We start from the raw sequence: 21,082 nt of genomic DNA, 5'->3' as shown, positions 1-21,082 counted from the left end.
CAGAGTTTCAAGCCCCCTAAAACGCCATCACCCACGCCGGCGCCGCCGCCAAAGTAGTAGCAAACGCATCAATAGTCTCAATCAGCCTCAGGTGCCTCTTTTTTGAATCTATCGTGGCCTGATCATCGTCCTTGTCGGGCTTGGTCGCGTCCCGGTGAGCCTGGCTTGCCCACTGGACCTGCATGCGCGGCAGGATGTCGGTCGTCACCATGTTGGACTTGCTCGCGGCCAGCGCCATCTTGCCGCTCATAAACGTGTCCCACTTGCCCTTCAGGTCCTGCGACGCCCAGGGCGTCCAGCCCGGGTTCTTGGGAGTGTTGGGCAGGACCTCGGTGTCGAGGCGCCGGAGCACCTCGCCCACGCGCTCCTTTTGGTTCTTGAGAATGGTCTGGATGGCGGGGGTGTTGTGGTACAGGCGCGAGCCGAGGATGGCGCGCATCGACTTCATGATCTCCTCGGCGCCGTCGATGTTGGCGATTTTGCTCTTGGAGGGGTATTTGGGGGGGTTCCGGCCGGAGGGGCTGTTGGAGTTGGCGTTGGGGTCGGTGCCGAGCCACTTCTCGAGATCGACGATTTGGATATTTTTGCCCTTTGAGCTGAATCCAGCCCAGGCGTTCCCCTTGGGCGGGGCGTTGATGGGCTTTTCGAGGCGGACGTACTCTTCCTTCTTCCAGTTGTCGGTGGGGAACTGGCTGGCGACGTTTTTAAAGGCGGTGAGAGGGACGCCGGTCCCTTGGGCGGTCTCGAGGTTTGGGATTACAACCTGAGCGTTCCAGAGCAATTTGACGAGCGGGCAGAACTTGAGCGTCGTGCCCGTCGCGGCCTTGGTAGGGTCGGGGTGGGGGAAGGGGCCGAGATTCTTGAGCGTGTCGAAGAATTGACTGATGAGTTGGGCCTCGAGAACGTGCTCGGCATCGTAGCTGACACCGGCAACATCGGCCGTGAGAAGGTCGAACGCGTAGTCCTTGCAGTCGGTGGTTTTGAAGCCGTAGATCGGGTTGTTCAGCTTTTTGGCATCGGAGTCTGTCGGGTATTGGAATTTGGTTGTCACGCCGCAGATTTCGGTGGCCTTGGAGGAGGACCGTTTTTCGAGGGCGTGTTCAAAAGACTCCGACCGCCTGAAAAGTGCGTCCCCGATGATGTCGCTCTCGTCCCAGGCGTACCCGATCTTGGAGCAGGGGGAGCCCGGGCCGGAGCTGTCATTGGCTTCGGGCGGGCAGAAGTAGCTGCCCACGGGCACGCTGAGTACTGGACCCCAGACGGCCGCTCGTTTGGCCAGGCCGCGGCTGTTGTGGGTGTGGCCATGGCCATGGCTCAGGCTCTTGTGGGTGTGGCTATGGCCATGGCTATGGCCACGGGTGTCGTTGGCCTCGATGGTGAGGAAATTCAGGTCACGCTTGGTCGGAAGGGGTCCCAGGCCCGGACACGTGCCGCCGTCGATGATGGACTTCTTATAAGCGGGCGTGATGGCCACCTCGGCCCCCGGCCACCCGAAGCCTGGTGCCGTTGCGCGCGCAAACAGGCGTGCGCCGACATCGACCCCAAATGTGAAGGGGCAGGTGTCCTTGGTGGAGACGCCGACGCCCATCTTCATCATGACGCTGGCCTCGGCCACAATGGCCGCGGCGGCCGGGTCGACGTCCCAGCGCTTGTCGAAGCGGATGCCGAACTCGGCCGCCGCTGAGATCTTGGCCGTCACGTCGCCGAGGGCCTGGACGCCGGCGTAGAAGTTGGGCTCGTCCAGGTCCTCGTTGTCGCCGGTGCGCTTGAGGTCTGGGTCGCCGTCGCCGATCTCCTTGGGCGTGTACTTGCTGTCGCCGTTGTCGGGAAGGACCTGGCGGACCTCCCAGTTGGCGAACTCGAGACGTGTTTCCACCTTGCCCGCCAGGGTGAGCGAGGCGTCGATGCTGCCCTCCACCGTCAGCTGCGGGCCGATGGTTGCGATTACCGGGATCTTGAAGGAGGCGCCTGGGAAAGGGATGTTCACAATGACGTCTGACTTGTGATACGAAAACTTGGCGACGGCTTCGAGGGTTAGAACGCCCGTGATCTCGCCCTTGTTGTAGAAGGTCAGGTAGCTTTGGGACGTGTCGACGGGCGGGGTTAGCTTTGTAACGATCAAAGTGAACCCGAAGCTGGTCGCTACGTTCACTTTAAGGAGGGCCTGGGCGAGGATGTGACCCTCGTAGTCGATGCCGTTGCGGTTGCATTGCCACGTCTCGTCAATGAGTTTGGCTGTCAGGGTGTCCTTGTAGTCGTAAGTGAACTCGCGCGTGATTTCCGGCTTGACAATGCGGGCAAGCCAGTCGAGGACGCCTGAGCCGAACCAACGCTCCTCGAGGTCACGGCGCGAGAGGGCCCCGAAATGGTAGTCGTCGCGGAACTCTTCCTCCAGCCAGCGGGCGTGGTTGCCCCCAGTGTCGGCGAGGGAGCGTTTGATCTTCTTTTTGGTGTTTCCGGCCGCCGAGACGACCGTGTTCCAGTAGTCGTCCTGGTTGCTGAAGTCGATGCGCATCTGGGTGTCGCCAAGATCGCGGGGCACGCGCGTAAAGTCGTAGTCAAAGGTCAAATCGTAGACGACGGGGGTGTGGGCGGCCGAGAGGTGCTCGAGGTGGCGGGGAAGAATGGTCTTTTTAGGGTCAGTGGTTGGGGCCATGTCTTTTGCAACGGCGTATTTTCCGGGGCCACACCCGGCAGGCATCTGCAGAATGGTGCCAGGGACGCCGTGGCCGAGACTGATCTTGTAACAGTTGCTGCCCTCGGAGAAGTCTGTGCATACCATCTGCACCGTGTGGGGGCCGTCTTCGCCGATGGCCGAGTCGCAGCCCGAGAAAATGTCCCAGTGAGAGCCGTCACGCTTGTCGACGGAGACCTGCAGCTCCTCGGGCGAGGCGAGCACAACGAACTGGAAGGCCGCCTCGTTGGGGGTCTGCTGCGAGTCTGAGTCCTTGTCCGTTTCGAGGGAGAAGTCGGTGTCGACACTATCACCATCCGGGGGGTGCTCGAAAAGATTGCCCAGGGGCACGGGCAGGAATAAGGGGTCCTCTGACGCCTCGCAGCAAAAGGTGCGTACGCGAGACAGCTGACCGCCGCACGTCTCGCCGCCGCCAAAGTAGCTGTCGGTCAGCTGGGCGTATGTCATGTCCGGGCAGTGGCCGTCGAAACAGTTGCCGGGCTTGCCGAACCACTCGCAGTTCTTCCATTTAGGGATGTCTTCCTTGGGGCAGCAGTAGTACTTATCCGTGTCGAGGTCGAGTTCGTCGAGCACGGCGAGGAGTACTTCTCCTGCCAGGGCGGTGAGAGGATAGGCGCGCCCGACGACGCGGAGGATGACCTTGGCCACGTCTTCCAAGATGGTCAGGACGGTGCCCGAGAAGGTCAGCGGCAAGTCATCGCCATTACAGGAGTCGCCGACACCGCTCCAGTAGCAGGTGTTTTCCTCGGCGAGCGGGCTCTTGCAGCAGTAGGCCTTGTTGCCGTCCCAGCACTCCTTGCCGTCGCCCCACTTGTTCATCTCCATCATGACCTCGTCGTCGTTGCAGCGGCCGTTGCACCAGCGCGTGGTCTCTCCGCCGCGCCATCTGCACTCCTTGGGGTCCGGGGCGCCAGACAGCGGGCAGCAGAGCTTGCTGGGCTTGTTGTCGTCGCCGCATTCTTGGTCGGTGATTTTGATGTCGCCGGTGTCGCAGTTGCCACCGCAGGATGTGATGTAGCAGTGCTTGTTGGAAGATTGCCAGTCGCCCTTGTCGCCAGCCGCGCCCAAGTCGCCTAGCTTCTTGGGCGAGATGACGGCCTGCAGTGCCGTCAGATGCTCGTCATCCTGATCGATGGCCCAGATGAGGTAGCCGCCCAGCCCCAGATCCTTGGCCAGCTCCTTTTTCTGGGAGAAGGTGTCGGCGTCGTCGTACGACACCCATTCTGTCCAACAATATTCGCCGCAATCTTCTTGTTGGGTGTTTTGAGAGCAGCTCAGGAGACAGTCAAAAAGGGGGGAAGAACAAAAGAAAATTGACGTACGGTCGTTGTTCCACGTGATGTACTTGACGCCGGCCTTCTTGTCATGTACGGGCTTGATCTTTTTGGTATCAATAACGGCCATGATCTCGCGGTAGCTCAGAATGCCCGACTCCCCGCTGCAGCCGCCCTTGGTAGCGCCGCCCTTGAAGCCGCACCCCGGCTTGCTGCACGAGGGGTCCTGCAGCTGGAAAGCGCGGCCATAGAAGCCGAGGCCCATGTTGAGCTTGTTGGCGGGGACGTCGTTGCGCCAGAAGAGGTCAAAGGCCTGCTTCATCTCGGTGATGTTGGTGTGCCCGTAGATTTTCTGACCGATTGGGTTCTTGCCGTCCCAGACGCCGTGCAGGTCGTAGGACATGACGTTCACAAAGTCGACGTGGTCGACGGCCTTGAGGTCGAAGTGGCGCATGTACCAGTATGAGGTGGGCAGCGTGAAGGAAACGACGTACTTGACGGGCTGCTTCTTGTTGGCGGCGTCGAGCTCCTTGAGGAATGTGACAAAGTTGGCACCGTCCTTGTCATTGCCGCCGCGGTCATCAGCGCCGGGGTACTCCCAGTCAAAGTCGACGCCATCGAAGGCGTACTCGCGTAGGAAGCTGAACAGGTTGTCGATGAAGGTCTCGCGAGTCCGCGCTGAGCCCACCATATCGCTAAACACCTTCTGGGTTGGGCCCGGGTCGTTGAAGGTCCATCCACCAATGGCGATGACCGTCTTCAGGGCGGGGTTCTTCTTCTTGAGGTCGGTGAATTCGGAGAACAGGGACCCGGAGATGCCGTCCATGGGCGCGATGCTGTACGTGTCCGGGGTGATGGACGCAAAAGAAAAGTACAGATGGGTCAGGGAGCTGACGGGGATGTCCTTGAGCCCCATGCCCTGACACGCGCTGTTGGCGCGCCAGCCCTCGTAGTAGCCGATGACGCGGGACTGCGAGCTGGCCTTGTTCTTGGGGCCGGGCTGGTCGCAGTTGGACTGGCAGCCGCCGGTGGCACCATTATCCTCTTTCTCGCACTAGTCCTCGGTCATGCCGCAGAAGCCCCATTTGCCGCAGCAGACGTTGAGCGGGCATTTCTGGCCGGGCACTTTGGCGTTTTTGCCGCACTCGGCCTTGGCGTCGCAGTTGGACCAGCACACCTCGTTGGGCGAGATACCCGACGTACCGCACGCCTCTTCGCCGTAGTTGCACGACAGCGTGGCCTTGGGGCAGCAAGCCTTGTTGGCGCAAGGCCGGTCCGGCCCGCACGTGTAGTCGTCCTCCGTGGCTCGGCCGCCTAGCAGAGACGGCGCGTCCATGGCGCCGAGGACGGGATGAGACTCATGAGACGACAGGGACTCGTCGCCGTCTGCGTCGGGGCAGCACAGCGGTAGCTCATATTCGCGCCTGACCTTGGCTGAGTAGTCAAAGGGTCTGCGGTGATCAGGAGTTAGCATAACCTGCCTTGGGAGAGGTAGACAGCTCAAAGACACTCACGAAACGGGATTCCGACATGTTGCCGGCACATCAGCCTGTTGTTGCCAGGCAGGACGATCTGCTGCCTGGTGCCAGGGCAAGCCCTCGGCGAGCCTCTGCCCCCAAAGGAGAGCAAGGACAATAGGATACCGCATGGCCGTCCGTCACGGGTGTTGTGCCTGCTCAGGAATGCCTACCACCTGCAGGGCAGCAAGCCGCCGCCGCATCTTGTATAAGATCTCTTGAGTAGGTACCTAGGTACCGCCGTCGCCCGATAGGGCAGGTAGAAGCATAAAAAGGGATCTCTATGGGTATCAATACGTTCGAGACCGTTCGAGCATCTCTGTGCGGCAATTAGGCGGTCCAACTTTTGCATCGAAAGCCGAAGTGCCGAAGTGATGTCTGAGTCTGGTCCCTTCATGGTTTACAATCCCATGGGATTTTGCAATGCGATGGTAAGGGGGATAAAATAGAGTTACACTTAAGCTCAGTGTACCTGCATAGTATGTAGAAATAGGGTAATTGTCCGAGAAAGACAAGCCTTAGCGGGCCGTCGGAGGCGGTTGCGCCGAAGACGTGCTGAGTTGACCAATGACATCCGTCATCAACTTGACCAAAAAGTTAAGCGCTCGCGCTTGCATCCTTCCCTCCTGCCATGTGGGAATGGGTATCTAAATGCTTGGGCATTTTTCCTTGGCTTTTCTTTCAATAGCGGCCTGTGATGTGCCGTATTGCGGACCCCAGGGGTGAAAAGTCTGATGGCCTATAGGCGAGGTTCGGCACAGCGGCATCGCCGCCCCTTGCTCATTTTGGTGGGAGCTGGAATCGGGGTAGCATCCACCCTGCGGGATATCTGCCAAAGGACAGGGGGGAAACATGAAGATGTAAGCCGGATCAAGCATTCTTGTGTGTTGTTTCCCTAAAAGAGGCCGAAGATGCTCGACAACCTGCCTAAGGGAAATGTCCTTCTTTCGGTGCGATGCCGCCTTCAGCCACACGAAGAGCCCGCTCTCTTCCTCCCCCTGAAAGCAGTCATTCCCGCTGACTTGCCTCATTAAAGGTCCCAAGGCAAGCCGCTATCAAGGGATTGGGCTTGGACAATCTTCATGATGCAGACCTTCCTCGTCGACCTGCTTCTCTCTTTCGGATTTGCATCAACGGCATCTGCCACGGTGCTGCTCTACCCAGACAGTCTTCCCTCGACACTCACCTCAGCGTGCACCAATGCCCTGACCGTCGACATCACCGCCTGCGACCCGCTGGTGAGGGACCTCCGTCCGGACGTCTTCTACCCGCCCGCGTCACTGTCGCGCATCTGCACCACCGGTTGCTCATCCGCCCTTGAAACATGGCGGTCATCGGTACAGTCCGGGTGCGGGAACCAGACCATCTCGGCCGATCTCGAGGTTGAGGCCGCGGCTGTCTATATTCCTGGCGCGCTGCAGTACTCCTTCCAGCATGCCTGCCTGAAGGACGACTCGGGGCGCTATTGCGGACCCGTCGCGGCCCTGGCAGCGGCCTTCTCGGATCCCGGCATCAGCCCTTTCAACTACATCAGCAACATCACGGACCAGGTGCGGCCCGACGACTGCGACGCCTGCCTGGCCGAGCGGCTGCGGCTGCGCGAGGGGTCGCCGTACTTTGACGGGCCTATGGTGGCCAGCAAGTCGCTATACGAGAGCATGACGGCGAGTTGCGGCATTGTGGGACGCCCTGTCGTAACAACGACCATCGACTACTTCACGGCGGCGCCTGCTCCGACGGCCAAGGTGTGTGAGGGCTCAACCTACACCATCAAAGCCTCGGACGACTGCTACACCATATCCAAGAGCCAGGGTGTCGGCACCAACTGGCTTCTGGCCGACAACGACCTCGAGGCCTTTTGCACCAACTTCCCCGCCGCCGGCACTTCTCTCTGCATCACCAACCAGTGCACCACCGTCACCGTCCCCACCAATGCGACGTGTGAGGCCGTGGCTGCGGCAGCCAACATCACCGAGACGCAGCTCATTGCCTGGAACCCCTCCATAAGCTACGGGTGCGCAAACCTCCCCAAGATGAACGGCTCCGAAATCTGCGTCGATGCTCCCGGCCGCAAGTTCGTGAACCCCACCGACACCTCCGCCCTGCCCCCCCTCACTCCCACCACCACGGCTCCCAAGCCCACCGACGCAGCAGACGGCTCCGGCGGTGCCGAAAAGCCATGCGGGCGGTGGTACTCGGTCCAGCAAGGCGACTATTGCAACCTCGTCGCCATCAAGTTCGGCATCACCCTCCCCGACTTCCTCTTCCTGAACCCGGCCGTCAATGCCAACTGCACTAATCTCTTCGCCTTGGAATCGTACTGCGTCGCCGCAGTGGGCGATATCAACACCTATATTGGCCGCCCCGGTCACGCCACTATCACCCTGGACCCCTCGGCGCCCTTCACCGGAATCCCCTACACGGAGCGCCCCGACGCCACCGAGTCCCCCTACACGCGGCTGTACACCCCCCTCCCCGAAGCCACGGGCACGCGCGACGACTGTGTGCACTACTTCGCCGGAGACGACTACCAATACAACCTCACCGGCTCCTCCTTCGCCAGCAACTGCGAACTCGCCGCGGCAACCTACAACGTCGACCTCGAGGAGTTCGGCTTGTGGAATCCCGGCCTCGGCAACGTCTCGGATCCGGCGTGCGCGTTTGAAAAAGGCGTCCGCTACTGCGGATCGCGGTACCTGGAAGCGGGTAATGAAGGGACCCCAACCGACGCCTCCCCGACACCACCAGGACCCACCATGTCAGGCTCGCCCGCAGACTGCAACGAGTGGGCTATCGTCACGGACGGGTTGTCCTGCACGGACCTAGCCTCGGAAGCCGGCATCTCCCTCGAGCAGTTCCTGGCATGGAACCCGGCGGTCTCGTCAGACTGCAAAACCAACTACTGGCTCGGCGAAGCCTACTGCGTCGGTGTCTCAGGCGACGCAACGACCACCAAGTCTCCCACAACAAGCGCCGCTCCCACGAGCTCAAAACCCACACCGCCCGGCCCAACAATGACCGGCTCGCCCGCCGACTGCAACAAATGGTCGCTCGTCACCGACGGCCTCTCTTGCACAGACCTAGCCACCCAAGCCGGCATCTCCCTCGCGCAATTCCTGGCGTGGAACCCGGCTGTTAGCTCCGACTGTTCTACCAACTACTGGCTAGGTGAGGCGTACTGTGTTGGTGTTGCTGGCGGGTCTACCCCGACGACGACTAAACCCACGATGACGGCCAAGCCTACGTCGACGAAACCTACGCCTCCTGGGCCTACCATGTCCGGCTCGCCAGCTAACTGCAACAAGTGGTCCCTTGTGACTGACGGTCTGACCTGCACGGCGTTGGCGAGCCAGGCGGGGATTACGCTGAAGCAGTTTTTGGCGTGGAATCCGGCGGTGAGTAGCGATTGTGTGACGAATTATTGGTTGGGGGAGGCGTATTGTGTTGGTGTTAGTGCTTAGTACGGGGAGGGTGAGTAATGCTGCTGGTTACTAGCGAGGTAGTAACAAGTTTAACCATACAGGGGGAGTATATGGACAAGAATCGATTGAAGAAGTTGGCTGTGTCTTCTTTTCTGCTTGTCGGTAGCGGTGAGCGCGATTGTCGGCCCTTCGTTGATTGAATTTGAGATTCGAGTGTGGTCTACCGGCCAGGATTGTTGATTCTGTACATTAATCTGATGAGAATCAGATATAGTCCTCCGGATCCTGCTCCCTCTCTTCCACAAACTCAAACGCTTTCCACTCCATGTTCTCTCCGTCTCCGCCCACAAGATCCTCAAACGCCTTGATGACTCCGTCCTCCGGCCTCCAGTCCTCACCGACCTGCCACGTCACTTTTCCTTTCCCATCTCCTCCAACGGCAGGCGCCTCGTATCTCACCCCCCATCGGAACATAACCGTCTCCTCCTCATACGAAGTTGGAGGCACGTCATCACTCCCTTCATACTCCTTCGCCCTCTCCTTGGAGGGCCGCCACGTAAGCCACGTAAACAGCTCGGCGTCTCGAAGGGCGGGCATCTTTTGCCGTTGCAGAGACGAGGCAAACGCCAAGAGCAAAGGGTTGATGCGTTCCGCGATGGGGCGCAGACGGAACATGTCGGGGTTGCGGAGGTCGTATATGTCCGGTGCGTCGCCCCGGTACTCTTCCTCCTCGTCGGACATCAACTCGTGCGTCTCGTCGTCGTCTTCCTGGCCGGGCGGGTAGTGCTCCTCTCTCGTGATGGCGAACCCTGTCGCGTGGGGATCTTCCCCTCGCGGGCCGGAAAAGTACCAGCTGCCGTCGGGCGCGCACGGGTGGAATTCCACGTTGAGGTGCCGCATGTGTGGCCATGACAAACCGTCGCCACCGGAAGGGAAAAGATCGGGGGTGATGAGCGCGCAGACGTCTAGTTCCTCCAGGCGACTTCCCAGGTCCCGCAGGCCAAGAGACACAGGGTCCATGCCTTCAAACTCGTTGGTCGAGGACGACGACGACGCGCCAACAAGGTCGGGCATCTGCGCCGCTTGGTCCACCTCGTCCCCATGGGAGCTGGGCCTCCAGAACCAGAGACGGACCTTGGTGAGGGAGGACGGCAACAAGGGCATGGCATGACGCACAGCCCGCGCGAACTCGGCGCGGTCATCGCGCCAAGGACCTGCCCAGACGCGGGAAATGATGCGCAGTGCCTTGGATGTGAAGGCAACGGGAAGGCGCTCCCACAGCCAGGGGCAGTCCAGCTCGCGGAGTTGAGGGAGGCGGGTGGTGAGTTCGAGGGGCGTGCGTAAGGAGACGGGCCGCATGTTGATTGGGTCAAAGGTGGAATCCCGGTCGGGGAGGATGCGCAGTTGAGTGACGCGGTTGAGGAGGGGCAGGCTGTCCGGGTTCTGGACGGTGAGGCGGCGAGTGTGGAAGGCGCGGTGCAAGCAGTCTAGGTGGGGTTCGAAGGACTGGTTGGAAACGCATATGACGGGCCGAAGGCATTCGTCTGGGCGGCAGAGGTCCAGGTCGTCCGAGGACGGTTTGTCTGCCATGTCCTCGGGGTCGTGCAGTGCGTTGAAGAAAGCGTGCATTTGGGCTGAAAAGTGGGCGTTGACGGTCTCGAACTCGGCGGGCGGCTCCCTACACGGGAGGGGCGCGCCAGGCCGGTTGAGAAGCAGCGGCATTTCCGCCTCGAGTTCGCACGCGCCAAAGACGATCTTGTCGCGTCCGGGCGGTAGGCGCGCATTGCAGGCGCGGACATTTTCGACGAGGGATTCGAGGATGGCGTCTTTGGAGGGCGGCGTGGCTACCTGAATGTGTTGGGACGCCATCGTGGAGATTATCTTGGAGTGGTACCGTCGGGATGGCTGATTGGTGTTGTGTGAGCCTGTGATTCATGTAAAGGGAAGAATCCAAGAAAGAGGTGAGATCAAGCTTTGTACGCCATTTGGAAGTGATCTAAGTGGGGCTCCGGTCCGTTTTCTTGCCCAATCGCCGCCAAAAGTCCCTCTTCCAAGGTAATTCAATTACCTAGGTATTGAAGTGGTCGATATATCATTATATGTCCCGGTTGGAAATGGTTGAAAGATCCTTCTTTAGCGCCTAGATTTCTCTAGTCTCATTCACTCAGCCACCTACGCATGGCCCTTGCGTTTCTCTTTGTACCTGTGGGTGCAAATGGTTGTGACATCCTCACCACACTCACCCACCCACCAATCCTAATGTCACACCATTTGGACCCACAGGGTACAAAACGACTGCGCCACGTGTGGCGGGGAAGTGGATGGGGGCTGACATCTAGGTTGAGCATCTGTTATGAGAGACTAGCATTTAGTGCCTACGGCGGCATCTTAAGTCTTGTGCGCGATGGGCGTAGTGCTGTGAGGCTTTAGGAAAGTCAGTAAATCAATCTGGTAATATATATGATTAATATTTACGTACGTGCGATTGATTCTAGCCTGTTCTGGTGATGAAGGTGGTCTGGTTGTAAAGAGAGAGTTGAAAGAAGGTTAGTTTGAATAAAGGCATGCTCAAAATCACCAAGTCTAAAGATGGGGGTCGTGCACAGATGGGTGAATGGGGGATCCACTGGTTGACTGGGCTTGGCACTGTCTTACACGAAAGGCTGTTGTACGATTACTGTCTGGTTGAAATAAACCGCTGTAAAAAACCCATATGCACGTTAAACCCTAACCCGATTGGGGCACCCAGAAGGTTTGGGGCACCCCTAACCAAAGGGGGATGCACCCGTATCAAATGCCGTCTATTATAAGAGACTACATCGCACCGGTGTCTGAGACTATTTTAGCAAAGTAGTCTTGGACACTGAATCAACCGCTCTTATTCTCCCTCGAAGCAACTGTACCGACTGCGGCAAACACTCACTCTTTGACCCATCCAAATCCACCTCATTTTCCCCCCAACCTGCACTTTTTCAACCCATAGAGTACAGCACTGGTGCAGACACTGTCCCGCTCAACCAAACCGGCCGGGCAGAATGCGAAGTCGTCACCGACACCATCTCGATACAGGGTCTTTCTGCCCCCAAACAGGAGTTCATGCTTTGCCATAGCTACGGCGAGGCCCTGTCCTCCCAACTCGCCGACGGAATCCTCGGCATTGGTTTCAATGACATCTCGGCTTGGGATGAAAACGGGAACTTTACCTATCTTCCCTTTCTCCCCAACCTCATCAGTGAGGGACAGCTCCCAAACAGAATCGTTGGCCTTGCCCTCGGGTCTGGTGGTAAGAAGCACCAACAGCGCGGCCCCGAAGCCTCCATCGGGGGCGCCGACTGTGCGCGCTATCGCGGCCGCATCAAGAACGTCAACGTCGATGAAACGCTCACCACTCTCTCGGGTACGTTCATAGTAGACGTACAAGCTGCCTACATCGGCTCCGGAAATAACAAGCAAGTGTGGCGCAACTCAACCAACGACAACAAGCCACTCACGCCGGGGGCCTCCCTCATCGACTCAGGGACCGCCTACATGTTGACTCCTGACCAACAAACAGCCGGGGATCTCTACTCGAGCATTTCCAAGGACATCGTCCCCCTCGATGATAGGGGATCGTGGGGTGCCAGTTGTGCTACGTTGGATAAAGTGGCGACGGACATTACGTTCACTATTGGGACAGAAACCGGAGGCGAGGTGATTGAAGTGACTCTGCCAAAGAGTGCGTTCAATCTGGGTGAGTATCCTGGAAAGAAGGGAGTCTGTCAAGCGGCGTTCTCCCACTCGGATCCTCCTTTCTATGAGCCTATTGAGGGCCGTCCAGCGTGGGTGTTTGGAAGTCCTTTAATCAAGGCTTATTACACGGTTTGGATTGCCAAGGGGGGCACGCTTGGTTGGGCTCAGAAAGCTTAAGCAATGGAAACTGAGGCATGGGGATACGCGCCATGAACAAAGAAAGAGTTGAGGCGGGCTGAGTGACGGTTGGGAGATTGTAGTATGTGGTGTGTTTCATGAGAGATTTGCAACTTCATTCTAATCAAGAGATCCGTACTTGTCCACCGAAGAGGAACTTCCCGAGTCCGTTGAGCATGATCAGTCAGTTGTATGTTTGAGTCAGATTTGAGGCACATGTCCACGCCATTAGTTGCTCTTCTAACTTGGACTGAAGACAAGAAGTTGAAGAGGGGAAGAAATCCCAAAAGGGAAGGCTCGATGCCAGAGCTGGGTTTTATACCCAGGCCGCGGGAGGCAGCCAGAGCCAAGCCCAGAACCTGCACCATGAACCATACCCGTGAATGGGACCCATGACGGCACATGTGACAGCCCAGCTGGTGCCAGCCGTCACACGCGTCGGGATGGGCTGGTATATATTTGGCACTCCATGCTGGACGCTAGTCCGGTCCGGCAGTACTAGATATAGTCTTAAATATAGATAGTCACTCGCCCTCTCTCCTCCTAAAGGAGAGGGTTAATTAATCATTTATATATAACTAGAAGTATTTGCTCAGTAAAACTATTTATTAACTTAAATCCTAGGTTGTACCTATCTAATTTCGATATCACTAAGCTTAATACTAATCCTAATATCTAGCCTGATCTTATCTATTTTAGCGTAGGATTAGAGGCTGAACTCATTACAATTAATCTCGACCATACTAAGCTTAGCTAGTTAGGTATAGATAGTAAATACTAAGTACTTCGTAATACTATAGTATTAAAATTTTGTTTAAAATAGATATTTCGCTAATTTTAAATTCGTCTCCTAAAGCGGCCGCCTAGTAAATAACTCCTCTAGTTCGCCTAGTAGGCATTAACCCCATAGATCTCTTACCCTTACGTACCTTCCCTCTCCTTAATAAATTAAAGCCAAATATTAACGATAATAAGGGCAATTTCTGTCACAGGATTACCTATGACTGTGCCTAGCACATGCACAGCTCCTGCCATGGGCAGTTGAGCCTCGTGCTATGCCATTGCTGCTATTGGCTAATGGCATATCACGTGTATGTGCACGTGCGCTGGTCCCAGCTTTGGGCATGGCCTTCGTGCCTTGCTCTATATCGCCAGACCTACGCACACCTCCCTTCTCCTCTCCTCGTACAACTACGCATATCCAATCTACCCTCTACCCTTCGCCTTGCCCCATGATAATTTCGTACCCCATTTTAAAGACGAATACGAACGTAATAACGAAGACTGCAATAATAGCAACCCGAAACTACTAAGTAATAAATTCCTAACCCTCTCTCTACTTAATTATAATCGCTATCGATATATTTACCAGCTAATAAGTGAATTCCTTAATAATATACCCGATAATTTTAATGTCAATATCGAATACGAATTTAAAGACCTTTAGTATAATTTCATCAATTACTAATAATTCCCTTTTAAAATAATTTGTACCGACGGCGGTACGTTTACGCACTAGATTACCTATGAGTAAAAGAAAAGAGGAGGAAGTGCGAGTCTGGCTGGCACGACTAAATACAGGAATGAAGTGGGTCATGAAGCGGGAAGTGGGTCTGACAGGTGAATGCAACAAATGGGGCATGTAGGTAATGCAGCCAATCAGAAGGCATGGCGCCAAGCCATGACAGTTGTTACAATGACCTTTCCGCCCATGATAAAGCAAATGTCCTTCCGTCTCCCAACATGTATCCATTCACCCACAACACGCCGTAGATATTCCGTAAAACGCAAAGAAACAAAGAAAGTGAGAACTAACACCTTTTAAACTGCCACCGCCATCATTGTCAACTTCCTGCTTGGGAGGTACTAGGCCCGGAAGATCCCGGCGTGTCCGGTCCCCCTTCAACCATAGCCATCAGCCCTTTCACCTGCCCCATGCCCATCGTGCGGCTCCTCGCTCTCGTAAGGCCCCCAGGGTCAACGGGACTCCAGTCAGGGACGTTGTACAAGGTCGTAGGTGGTCCGCCGAATTGACCGGGAAGCGGACTGGGCAGGTGTGGTGCATTGGGACGAGGGGGTTGGCGGGCAAAACTCGCATGTTGAAATCCTGCGGGCGCATTGGAACCTGCACCAAGCCTCGGATCGATATTAAACCCTTGCCCTTGGTGAGATGGTTGATCTCCCATGACGACATCTTCCATTCCTTGACCTTGTCCGCCTCCGGGCCCGGGTCCGCTGGGACGTGCGAGTCCAGCTCCGCTACCGGTAGCCGGCCCTGCAAGCGGTGCTTGACCATGAGCATGTGCCGAAGCAGCATTCCATATTCCAGGCTGCTGCTGCTGCATTTGTTGCTGCTGGTGCATCATCGACCTCGCATTGTGTCCCTGCGCCGCGCCTATCCCAGACGCTTGACCTAGGCCTGACCCTTGGCCTAGCCCCAGTCCCGGTATTTGCCCGGACAGACCTGGCTGCGTTTGTGCCATACCAAAGGCACCGACACAGGTTTCCTCACACTCCACGTGCTCAACACAGCAACTAAGATGCAGCATTCGATTGGCCTGGATTATTGGCCCGTCGTTAGTGTGTCCACCAAGAGAATGTATGAGGTGGATCACGAATGATGGGAATGATGTTGATTGAGGGATCCAGCTAACTGAGGCTGGAAGGAATCGCCAGCTATATAGAGCTGGCGATACAAAGAGGAGGAAGGTCTGCAAAGGAGGGGATTCTGGGAAGTGCCAGAACCGCTGTCAAAGGGGCCTGCAGGGCAAAGGACTAGCGGTCTGTGCAGCAAACGCCCAGAATCTTCTCACAGAATGTGTCAGCCTATATCCACTCCAATCGTCGCCTACCGTCCTTTTCGGTATATGGGTATTTGACCGGGGATCTGGCAGTCCTTCGGCTTTCCTTTCTCTCCCACCAGACCAATCAAACTATCAGTTTCCCCTCATTGGTTTCAACCACGATCTCAAGCCTGGCAAGCCTGGCTGGCCACCGGATTGAAGTTGGATCGCGTGGCTTATGATGACTGGCAGATCGTTTTTCCCCCCACTTGATCTGGCCGCCATCCGGATTTCAGCTGAAAATTCCACGACCTCATCTTCTTTGCTCATGCCAACACAGAGACACCTCATGGACTTGACCTTAACAATCCGTCTACGACTTGTCTGCGGGTCGTTCCTTCCGTCTTCGACTCTTTGCTTCACTTTCATCACACCTGTGCCGTGGGCATCATATGCGAGACGTGAACCGCCTGTTTCTGCGTCGGCTACCACACCAGCATCACCACTGCAATCCCGTCGGTGACGGCAACCACGGCATCTATCGACTATACAGCATCAACTGAGAGTCGTTCCAGCCGCTCAGTCATTCCTGCAATTATGAGTGACAAACAAACTCAGGCTTCCCATGTTCCTGATGGCGAAGGACGCCTATCGTCACATTCGGCCGCTTGTTGGCAATTAGTGGCCAAGATCCCCTTCTTTCGTCAAGTGGATCAGGAACAGGAAGAGGATGGGAATTCACTCAATCTTTGCCAGCGTTGCAAAGAAATTGACCTCAACGGCATCTTCAACGACACAAGTGTCTTCTTCGACAGCGAGACGGTCTTGTTTCTCGGCATTCTCGATAAGGAATCTACGTGCGCATTGTGTCGGCTCTTCTACTCCATGCGACGGACAGCTCCCGATGGTAAACCTACAGATTCATACAACCTACGCAAGTATTGCTTCGGCGAATTCTTCGACGCCGAGGAGTGCACATTGTGGGCTGTTGACCCCGCTAAGTCCTCCTTACTCCAATTGGGAAAGTTTTCTGCGAAACCAACACTTCTTGACATGCGCCATTCATGGTTCATTCCCCACTCTCCGTCGTCGGACTTTAATCAGCCGATGAGGCCCTGGCCAAATAAACGGGCGGTGAAAGGATTACCCGTCAAGGAAACATCTGTCAACTATCCTTTACTGCGTTGTTGGATCAAGGAATGCGAGGATGATCACCCTGGTTGCAGTTTAAGGAGCTCGGAACCCACCAAGTCTCACACTGGACCAACCATCCGTGGAATTGATTGCAGAACTCGCAAAATCGTGGAATTACAACCTGGTGATCAATACATAGCACTTAGCTATGTCTGGGGTAACAAGCCATTTCTTGAGAACAAAGGCAACCGGGCTCTTCCAACTAATGCGCCCAAGGTTATTGAGGATGCAATGATTGTTGTGAGAGAGCTTGGTCAGCGATATCTTTGGGTCGACCAATATTGCATCGATCAGCATGACGAACAGGCCAAGCATGCTCAAATCAGGAATATGGCTCATATTTACGAAGGATCTTATGCAACCATTGTAGCATTTTCCGGAGAAAACTCATCTTGTGGGCTTCCCGGTGTCAGCAGTACACCCAGAATCCCTCAACCCCGGTTCACATCTTCTAGGTTGACGTTACTAGGCTTCACGCCTGTTTTGACCCGACAATCCTTTGAAGCTTCGATTTGGTCGAAAAGGGGGTGGACCTTTCAAGAAGCTCTTCTCTCCCGGAGACTGCTTATTTTTGCTCCCGAGCAGGTGTACTTCCACTGCCCCTCTGGGATTTGGGCTGAAAACAGCACTCCAGCACCTCGCCTGGATGTCAGCTCCTACATTGACCATCAGTCGGCGGATTGGAAGCGGGAAATGAGGTCTATTTTCCCTTTAACAAGGGTCCATGACTCAACCTACGGGTTCCAAGTCGAAACCTTTGACATCCAAGACCTCCTTCCACTCATCGAGGGTTATGGTAGGCGGCAATTAAGCTTCCAAGCTGATGCTCTGGATGCTTTTCGAGGTCTTCTTTCACGAGTCTCTATTGTTACCTATTGGGGGATCCCTGCCTACGACCTCCCTCAAAGCCATAGAGGTAGCTTTGTCTTGGACGGATCGGAGGCGGATGCTCTCTTTCTTCAATGTCTTTTCTGGATACCCCTTCACACAGCCACACGCACACAATACCTTGGCCGTCGTGAAGGATTCCCAAGTTGGTCATGGCTTGGTTGGAGAACGCCAGTGACTTTCGCATGGCACTACCCTAAGTATGACATTGACGCAATGATGCTCCCAACTGTCAAAGTTGAAGACGAAAACGGTGCACTTCTTTCACTGGTTGATGTCATTGAATCATCAGGAACAGAGATGGAACGCTCGAGGGCCCTTCCTGAGAGGACAACTTATCTGTGGCTCGAAGGGCTTGTTCTTACGTTGGGCTTCCAGCGCGGCAGCAGACGTGATGGCCGTCCATTTCGCTTCTGCCTCAACCATCCACTGGGCTACTCAGATCCCCCTTGTGAGATGAGAGATAGCTGTAAACAACGAACGTATGCTTCCGGTGGCCTGTTAGCGCGCCACAACCAAATAGAATTTCGGTTGGAAGCCATGGGTCCTATCGAAATATACGAGAGGATACTCGAGAGAACGTGGGATTGTATCTTGCTCTTCACACGAGACCCGAGCGAACTGTACTTTCTCATCCTTGATGAAGGAGATGATGCAGCGTACTGTGTTGGTACACTTTGTGTTGGGGATAGTTCAGGGGACCTGATCGAGAAGTTAAAGACTAAAGTACCATATTCATATAGGAAGGTTAGGATAGCATAGGTGGTGTCAACCAGTTTCTGGGCACAAGGGGAAAGGCGTTGGAAATTTCACGGAGGCGGATGCAATAACCATGGTTCTCACACCATACAATCTGGAAAAGAATGCACACGGCTGTCTCAGACTCTCACTCATTAGCTAGATGCGTAGTTCCGAAGTGACTTCATTTCTCGCCACTTTCCGCACCAAAAGTTCTTCAAAACAGTTGAGCCCACCTCAAGTCGTGTGCAAGATCGTCAGCTCCTTCATGCTATCTCTACACTGAAGGGGAATTTGCAGTGCGAAGAGATAATCTCCACGACCGGGCATTCCCCATGCCCAGCCGGCGCAATTCCGATACGTCTAGTCATCGGGACGGTATTTCAGCAGGTGGATGTAAGTAAGGTACGTACGACTGCCATCGCACATACGGCGACTTAAAAAAGCCCCGTTGGTGACGATGGGTACAGTACCGGACTCGGCACGGCACGGCACGGGCCGGGTGGGGTAACATCAGCCGGGGAATCCTCGGACGGGCCGGAGTGGCGGGGTACGGCGGGGTACGAGCGTACGTCACCGCTCCCAATGTCAAAACATTTCTTCTTCATCTTCAACCCAACATCAATCTGGTATCAAATACTGCGGGAGAGAACAACCTATACAACAATAGCAAGCGAGAGTCCTTTCCGAGACAGGTGGACTTCCAGGAAACTCTTCCAGTGCCATGCGCGCGACTACCTTTTTCTTCTTCCTTTCCCCATTTCACGGGCATTGAACATCACCAACGTCACAACAACCGGGAAAAATGCCATGTCAACTGATCAGAAATATGTAAAATTCCAAGCAAACGGACTCTGGGTTGAAACCCTGGGCGCCAGGCGCGCCTTTGCACGTTTCCCTCTTTTTCTTCTTTATCTTGTGATTCTACTATAGACCTAGAATCAACGTGTTAAGCTTTGTCTCTCGTGACCACGTCGCTCGTGACATTCGGGAAAAGCTGAAAAGCTGAGCCCTACCCGCGCCACGGCCCCATAAGTGGTGCAAGCTACCAGGCCGCTACTGGTACACTATTGCCAATCCTGTGGACCCCGTTTTAATCGCGAGAAGGACGGCTCCCAATCCATTGTCCTGCGAGCATAGCTGAGGGATGTTGCAGTAAGGGCAAAGGGAATAATGGTTGAGTATTTCTAATCGTCGGCCTGGATTTTGTATCGGCTGTCGATGCGCTGAAGTTGAAAGATGCAGCTTCACCCAAGTGTGCGACGGTGCTGAATGGGCACAACAGGTACAAACGTCCACTCCAAGTTAGTCAAGTTTACCTAAGAAGCTCGTAAAAAAACGAGACATCTAGTCACCGTGTGCTCCCATAGAACCATGGTATCGAAGCCTAATTTAGAATTAACTTTCAATATGCTAGCCTGGCTCATAGCCTTAGCCGCGCTTGGCGTGAGTGATAGGATGAAAACGCTTCTGGAAACGCCGGCGTTTCTACACCCTTGCCGGGGTATGAAAGGTTAATTTTTGACTTTTGCCGCAACGTAGCATTTACAGAAAAGTGTCCAGCCGCTAACCTCTGTTCCCCTACTTTCTGTAGGATCGACGTACTCGCCCTAACATTCATATCCCGGCAGAGGTGTAGCTGAGCCATCAAAACCCCTGTTGAAATCTACAAAAAATGACTCCCATAGATAAGCCACCAATATGTCTGCTTGTCTATGGGAGTGGGAAGGATATGAAACGGGTCTTTTAATCACGTGGTAGGGTCAAAAAACTGAACAACTACCTCCCATATCCATATCGTTCTGACAGAGGCATTACGGTGAGTAGGGAGCCGGCGCTAAAAAGATGAATATAATTGGGCGGATTACGAGAAAAGTTGACCGTCCTGACACTGCGGCTAGATCTTTTACACGGGTAACACCAAGATTGCACTCGGTCAGAAGACCATTCCTGATTGGTTCCAAGTAGGCCCTACTGCAATTTGCAGGTTCCACTCGGATTTACAGCCCTACCCGCGCCACGCCCGCTGCTTGCTACACTATTGCCAATTGATTTGGCGCCCTGAACCTTCCGGGTCCATGAATGCCCAGCCTTAAAAAAGAAATGTCGTTTGGGTAATTGGCGTGTACTCGCGCCTAACAAGGTGACAACACAGAGCCCTATGCTCCCTCATAACCTCGAGAAAACACAGTGTTCTAGTTTCTTTTCCTTGTTTTGTCCTAGATGGCAGGAGAGAGGAATTCCCGGCACTTTCATAAACTCGATTCATGAATCATCAACCATAGCATCCTCACCACAGTTAAGACGTTCAACCTTGCCAGTATCGAGAAGCAGCTTAACAACCGCCTCATGCCCATTCTCCGCCGCCATATGCAGCGCTGTCCATCCATCCTCATCCTTAGCACCTGCATCAACCTTGCCAGTATCGAGAAGCAGCTGAACGACTACCTCATGCCCAGTTATCGCCGCTCGGTGCAGCGCTGTCTGTCCATTCTCATCCTTAGCACCTGCGTCAACCTTGCCAGTATCGCAAAGCATCTTAACGGTCGGTTTATAGCCGTTTTGCTCCGCAAGCCACAGCGCCGTCCGTAGCTCCTCCTTATGCAAGTTGACCTTGCCGGTGTCGAGAAGCAATTTTATGTCACACGGTTGTTCACACGGCATC

General features: G+C 55.3%; 6 protein-coding genes across 6 annotated transcripts; 3 read left to right on the top strand and 3 right to left on the bottom strand.

The window, feature by feature from the left end:
- Window positions 1-16: 16 nt before the first annotated feature.
- B0H65DRAFT_547431 (glycosyl hydrolases family 18-domain-containing protein) lies at window positions 17-5,617 on the bottom strand (the record flags this gene model as incomplete). Its single annotated transcript, XM_062829518.1, has 4 exons — window positions 17-3,918; window positions 4,018-5,023; window positions 5,096-5,420; window positions 5,484-5,617. 4 exons carry the CDS (start codon window positions 5,615-5,617, stop codon window positions 17-19), a joined length of 5,367 nt encoding a protein of 1,788 aa, XP_062682701.1.
- Window positions 5,618-6,568: 951 nt separating this feature from the next.
- B0H65DRAFT_507673 (uncharacterized protein) lies at window positions 6,569-9,108 on the top strand (the record flags this gene model as incomplete). Its single annotated transcript, XM_062828158.1, has 3 exons — window positions 6,569-6,823; window positions 6,908-8,620; window positions 9,010-9,108. 3 exons carry the CDS (start codon window positions 6,569-6,571, stop codon window positions 9,106-9,108), a joined length of 2,067 nt encoding a protein of 688 aa, XP_062682700.1.
- Window positions 9,060-11,038, bottom strand: B0H65DRAFT_151911 (uncharacterized protein). The gene has a single exon (XM_062821086.1). It carries the CDS (start codon window positions 10,775-10,777, stop codon window positions 9,173-9,175), a length of 1,605 nt encoding a protein of 534 aa, XP_062682699.1. The 5' UTR covers window positions 10,778-11,038; the 3' UTR covers window positions 9,060-9,172.
- A 586-nt stretch (window positions 11,039-11,624) lies between these two features.
- Window positions 11,625-13,108, top strand: B0H65DRAFT_460958 (aspartic peptidase domain-containing protein). Its single transcript, XM_062826576.1, has one exon. The coding sequence runs from the start codon at window positions 12,005-12,007 to the stop codon at window positions 12,812-12,814; it is 810 nt and encodes a 269-aa protein (XP_062682698.1). The 5' UTR covers window positions 11,625-12,004; the 3' UTR covers window positions 12,815-13,108.
- Window positions 13,109-14,553: 1,445 nt separating this feature from the next.
- On the bottom strand, window positions 14,554-15,363 carry B0H65DRAFT_538340 (uncharacterized protein; the record flags this gene model as incomplete). Its single annotated transcript, XM_062829086.1, has 1 exon — window positions 14,554-15,363. One exon carries the CDS (start codon window positions 15,361-15,363, stop codon window positions 14,659-14,661), a length of 705 nt encoding a protein of 234 aa, XP_062682697.1. The 3' UTR covers window positions 14,554-14,658.
- An 831-nt stretch (window positions 15,364-16,194) lies between these two features.
- B0H65DRAFT_538339 (heterokaryon incompatibility protein-domain-containing protein) lies at window positions 16,195-18,431 on the top strand (the record flags this gene model as incomplete). The annotated part of the gene is given in 2 exon segments (XM_062829085.1): window positions 16,195-18,405; window positions 18,423-18,431. The coding sequence occupies 2 exon segments, from the start codon at window positions 16,195-16,197 to the stop codon at window positions 18,429-18,431; spliced, it is 2,220 nt and encodes a 739-aa protein (XP_062682696.1).
- Between the last annotated feature and the right edge of the window lie 2,651 nt (window positions 18,432-21,082).

This window comes from Neurospora tetraspora, assembly GCF_033439725.1.
Source record: "Neurospora tetraspora strain CBS 560.94 chromosome Unknown B0H65scaffold_3, whole genome shotgun sequence".
Lineage (NCBI taxonomy): Eukaryota > Fungi > Ascomycota > Sordariomycetes > Sordariales > Sordariaceae > Neurospora > Neurospora tetraspora.
The sequence above is the reverse complement of the archived record's forward strand: the minus strand, read 5'-3'. Positions and strand labels throughout refer to the sequence as shown.